The following is a 6,125-nucleotide window of genomic DNA, read 5'->3' as shown; positions in this document are numbered from 1 at the left end:
GGGCAAAAACAAACCCTAATGTGGAAAAGAAGATCGCAGACTCGAAGGCAAACATGAAGAATTCCGCCATGTCCGACCATGAAGCTTCAGAATCTCTTTCGCTTTCTCCTTCGCTTTGCCTCCGGCGCCGACGACCTGAAGCAGAAAACAGAGCTTCGTCACAACTCCGAGCCGCATCATTTCCTGGACGACGCTTTCACTCGCCGAGAATCTCGCGATAGAGCACAAGATTCCGACGGCCTTCTCGCTTCCGAGTGTCGAAACTCTCAGAATCTTCTTCGATACAACAGCGATCCCTGCCGCGTGATTCAATACCTCCGCCCTACCGTCGGCACAGCCGCAGAGTAGATCGAGTGTCACGAGAATCATCTCGCACGAACGCTTCTCTGACGAATCGAGATCGAGGAGGAGATCGATCATAACCGGAACCGCACCGGCTTTGACCGCCTTAACTCTGTTTCTGGAACTCGAACAAAGACCGATTAGCAGTTTCAATGCCGATTTCGAAGCCTGTTTCGAGATCTGATCCTTCAGAATTTGGACGATTTCGACGAAGAAATCGGTGTTTAGGCTGAGGATCTGAATCTGATCTGCAACTTCGAACATTGAAGTTAGAAGCATTACTGAATATGCTCGGGAGCCATAGGTTCCGTTTTGCAAGATTTTGGTTAAGGTTGAGACGAAGATGCCGCCATTGTTGGCGAGTAGAAATTTCAGGCCGGATTCGGAGATTTGAAGTTTGTAAAGAATGCTCAAAGCCTCATCCCCCAAATTCGCGAACTGGTCGTCAATCAAGTAAGCGTAATCTGCTCAACAATGTTCATCAAATATTAGATTCTCAACTTTTACTACACAAATTACAAATTTAGAATAAGAGTTCTAGGATCGAAATTGAAATTTTCGTTCGAAATCGCTCCTAACTCGTTTAAATTTCAGTTTTGATCTAAAATTCTAAACGATCTAGACTCGTAAATCGTTTAAATTTCAATTTTAGCTTAAAATTTTAAATGATTTAAACTCGAAATTTTTGAAACCCTAAAAAAAAAAAAAAACGAAAGAAAAACGTTGCAAATTAAAATTAAAAATGTATTTTTGAAACGCACACAAAATTTAAAATATTTCTTCTAATTAGTTTTAAATTATATTAATTTAATAGATTTTTAAACTTTTTATTTATTTATTTAATAAATTAGTGACATATTCAAAATTTTTATAAATTAATTAATTTTTATGTCATAAAATTTAATAATTCGGTTTAAATAATTAGATAGCGTGTAAGAAATTATTAAAATTGCTGAAAATTTTAATTTTTTTTTAAATTAAAATTAATTGTAAGAAATTTTAAATTTCTTGAATTGTTTCGAGGCAATATTGAAAATTAAATTTTTTTTAAGTTAATTTTTAAAAAAATTTAAAAACGAATCCTTTATTATTATTATTTATTTAAAAAAAGCTATCTTTTTTTTATTTTTTAATACTTTAATAAGCTTAAATTTTTTTTAAAAAAATCAAATAATTATATATATATATATATATATATATTTTTTTTTTTTAACATTTTGGATTTATTATAGTAATAATACCTTCTGAGCTGAATTCCACGTTGGTGGAATTACACACAATTCCAGCCAAGAACTCCACAGCTCCAGCAGCTTCCATGCAACGTTTATTAGATTCACTCCCCGCTGCAATAGATCGGAGTCGTCGGAGACAATTCTGTTGCGAGAACGGAGACAACTTGGCATCTGCAAGAATTCGAACCACTTGCTTACAATCGACCGGTGGCTTAGGCGTCGGAATCCTCTCGATACCCTTGCAAGCATTGACAGTGCACCAAGCTTGAATGACTCGTCTTAGAGTATGGTTGGGAGTGATGTCGAAGCTTGACAAGACGACCTGTGTGACGGGGCACGTCTTGTGTCTGTCTGAAAACAACCATTTCTCGATGCTTTCGCGGTCGTAGGTTATGCCGGAAGCGACGGTGACGGGGTCTTTCATGATTTGGAGAGAGATGGGGCAGAGAAAGAAGGGAGGAGGATCAAGTTCTTGATCTAATTCTGCCATGAGAGAGAGAGAGATTTAGAGAGAGATTCAGAGAGAGAGATTTAGAGAGAGATTCAGAGAGAGAGAGAGAGAGAGTTGTTGGGAAGTTGTAAATTGAGGCCGTCGGAGAGGAGAGGATCTTGGTCGTTAATTTATATAATTTTGTCGGTCAAAGGAGAGAGAAAGTCAAACTTGGAAAAACAAAGATATGAGAGAGAGAGAGAGAGAGAGAGAGAAGACTTTTGGATGTTATCCACATGGCCAAACAAAACCGCCTACGGTTTGGTCAAAATAAACCATGATATACACGTGTATTACATATAATTAATCATTTCCCGTGCCCGTAAAATCATCGTATTAACTTTTAATTTTGTATTTAATAAACTATCTACGTATAAATTTAAAATTTTATTTCGAGAGGTTAAAAATTTAGTAGACACTTTTTAATGTTCAAATATTCAATAACTACAAAATTGAAAATTCAATAATCTAAACAATATTTTATGAGAAATAGGAGACGTGAACCTTCTATCAAAGGAAGCCTTCTCGAGTCCTCAAATTAGGCTTTCCTGGTTTTCAATAACCCAAGAACTTACTTAGTCCGGTCTTCTTTTTACGTGAATTCATAGAATAACCACAAACCCAATTATTCGATCGATTTGGAGTTCTCAACAAAGCTGCTCGAAACATCACGAAATCACTCGAGAATGTCTCTTACACAGATGAACTCGTAGAAATTTTTTAAGAATTTTATTTCAATATACTATAAAACAGATAGATTTTAAATCGAGCTTTTTTTAATAAAATAAACCGATTTTTGAGTCGGTCAATGATATAAATAATATGATACATATATAATTAAAGCATCTATTGACGTGTAAATTTCATTGGTTTCCATTTCTTTTCAGGTGGATTTCAGCACATGTTTTTTGAATGGAAAAATGGCGGCGGCGGCGGCGGAGATAAAAGGATAAGCATTTGCCTTCCCAAATTGTCAACGGAAAGTATCTTTGTCATAGAACACATAAATAATTTATTATTTCACTTTTTTAAATAAAAAAAAAAAAAAAAAAAAAATTGTCNTGTTGGTTGGGACGGTACATGAATGAATTGAGACCACATTCGAATGAGAGCCATCATGAAAATAAGATGACTAAAAAAGTCTCATAGTAACTTCATGGTTAGGATGTTTTTATTTGAAACAATTCTATGTTTGGTACACCAGCTCAAGCCTATTGCTAGCAGATATTGTTCGTTTTGGTCCGTTACGTATTGTCGTCAGCCTCACGATTTTAAAACAGTATGGTAGGAAAAGATTTCCACACCCTTCTGAGAAATGCTTCGTTCCCCTCTCCAACCTATATGGGATCTCACATTTGATGACCTCCGAATTTTTATGAGATGTACGTGAGTGAGGTTCAAACATGCGAAAGGACTCGTGTTGGTCTATTGGAATAGTTTTCATTCTTAAGAAGCGAACAGTGGTATGTTATATCTATATGTTTAATATACTTTATTTTAGCCTCTTAACTTAATTTATCACGATATCAAGTGATTCAATTATTTAATACGATTAAAATATTTTTTTAACGGGTAGGTCCAAATCTTCCCTTGTTGGACCGTTCATATGACTTGATGACTCATACAACCAAGATCACCCAACCCAAACCATAAGAGTGGGGTGAATTTTCGGAACGGTCCGGTTTACAGGTTGAAACTTTTTGGTCAAGTCAACCTAACCATCTCAAATATAGGGTTGATATTCATGTTAATGGTGCGTTGTAACGTTTTTTTTTCACAAAATTTTAATTATTAAAATAATATTTATCGTGGGTAAGTAAGTTTTTTTTTTATTTTTTTTTATAAATAATTAAAAAAATGAAGAACTCAATGACCCAAATTTATCCAACTCGACAATAGTGGGTTATGAACACTATTCGGATCATTCAGGTCACTAACTCAATTAACTCGAAATTTCGGGTTGGTCGAAAAAATTTCTAATCCAACCCGTACACACCCATATTCATCGATAATACTTAAGAATGTTTGATTAATTCACCCCACCTGAATGATGTGAAAGTTATCTTATTTATAATCATATAAATTACAAGGATATGAAAATAGTAATAAATGGAAATAACAATAAAGGAAAAGATACCTATGGTAATAAGACAAATATTAGATATTTGCCTTATAATAAAATATCAAATATAATATATATGAGAAACTATAATTTATTACTAAATATCCTTAACAATACTAAAAACAAGACCAGTACTATTAAAAATATGGTTCGTGTAGTCGGCCACAAATATAAAACGTGTAAAATAAGGCCGAAATTTTGATTAATATATATATATATATATATATAACAAACAACAACATACGATGTATATGCCGACCAACCGTATGTAACGGTCAAAAATGCTCACTGCGCAACCGGTTTGGTTTTGTTTGTTTTATTTGTATATTTATTCAAATTGGTTGGTTTTTCAATATTTTAAAATTCCAACCATCTTTCACATATCCAAACCATGAAAATAAATTAGTTTAGTGAGTGAATTTTAATTAAATTTTTTTGTTGAAATTACGAATTTAGCCCTTCAAGATTTGTTTTCCGAACATGAACGGATTAACTATAGATCACCTCAGGTGCTAACACGTTTTCATAAGTCACGATGACGTGAGTAGTGTATTGCTCGAAATTACCCTTCACATCGGCTTATTGAAACAGATCCACTCGACATTGGGTTTTGAGTAGGTTCATTGTAGATTAGCTTTGATGAATTGTTCTCTACGTAGGTTAGGAAATGCAATCACAGACAATCATGGTGGGGACCTATCCTCTCATAAGACATCATGGCCTTGATCTCTACTTTCCGGTCCGAGCGAAATTGGATGTGTAGTATTTCTCTTGCACACGCTATAGTATTTCTCTTGCACACGCTACTCACAACCCACGCACACGCTCATGGACCCACTAGATGAGCTCGTATATGTTTCTCATGGGTCTGTCTTTCGGCTAGCGTACACTCATGTTGTTGGAAATCACGGAGGGAAAGGAGCGTGCATAATATTATGGTGTATAATGCGTTTAATTATGTCAACAATGACTTTAGAACGGTCCGAAATAGTAAAATGACATCGAGAACAACTTAGAGTTGCACGAGAACAAGTGAGTCGAGGGATGTCAGTCGACCACAATTAGGGATATCGAACACATTCTACGCAGTCGACTTGGGGAGTCGAGATGGCGCCGCAAATTGCGTGAGTGAAGCTGAACTAGAGACTGGGTTTGCTCGCTGATGGGGGTGAGCATGTGAACTTCAAACGTGAAGGATGAGTTGTGTGCTGGAGTGGGTCGAAGGGTTCGTGGGTTGGTTGCTCCAACTATGGCTCCAAACCTGACGCTCGAGCAGTTAGCCTCTCGAGACTGTGGTTCGGTTTCTGAATCTAAGTCTAAAAATTTAATAGTATTTTTAAAATAAAATCTAAGTATTATTTATTTATTATTATTTTTTTTAAGTTTAAATGTGGTTTTTTTTATTTTTTTATTTTAGAAATAACAGTATTTTTATTAATTTAGTTTAAAAATAATAAATAAAAAGTAAAGAATTTTAATGCTTTATGCATACTTAGATACGCTTATTAATGAAGAGTATCTATAATTATTAGATATAAATAATATAATTTTCGTTTATTAGATTATTATATCATAAATTACATTTATTATTTTTCTTTATTGATTGACCCTTTAACCCTTTAATAATCTATGATTAATAAATAATGTATCACTTTATTAGGTTTGACAATCCATTTATATAATTAAATTAATTAAATGGATATTAGCGGTTTTTGATGTGATTTACAGATATACTCAGACACGTGCATAGATTAAACTTGTAATTTAAAATAATTTAAAATATTTAAGCTTTAAAATTATTTGATAAAAGGTTGATTTTTCAAAAAAATTTAAAATTAATTGATTTATTAAATAAAAAATTAAAATTTATATTAAATATGATTTTAAATTAAAAATTTATATTTATGAATCTAGACGATAAGAAATTTCATTAAATCTT

At 33.6% G+C, this 6,125-nt stretch overlaps 1 protein-coding gene across 1 annotated transcript; it reads right to left on the bottom strand.

The window, feature by feature from the left end:
• Positions 1–2,381, bottom strand: LOC111803261 (E3 ubiquitin-protein ligase PUB22-like). Its single transcript, XM_023687590.1, has 3 exons — positions 2,123–2,381; positions 1,584–2,078; positions 1–806 (listed from the first exon to the last, which is right to left on the bottom strand). The coding sequence occupies exons 2-3, from the start codon at positions 2,062–2,064 to the stop codon at positions 16–18; spliced, it is 1,272 nt and encodes a 423-aa protein (XP_023543358.1). The 5' UTR covers positions 2,065–2,078; positions 2,123–2,381; the 3' UTR covers positions 1–15.
• Positions 2,382–6,125: the final 3,744 nt, after the last annotated feature.

The sequence above is a fragment of the Cucurbita pepo genome, chromosome LG10 (genome assembly GCF_002806865.2).
Source record: "Cucurbita pepo subsp. pepo cultivar mu-cu-16 chromosome LG10, ASM280686v2, whole genome shotgun sequence".
NCBI lineage: Eukaryota > Viridiplantae > Streptophyta > Magnoliopsida > Cucurbitales > Cucurbitaceae > Cucurbita > Cucurbita pepo.
This window is presented reverse-complemented; position numbering and strand designations above follow the sequence as displayed.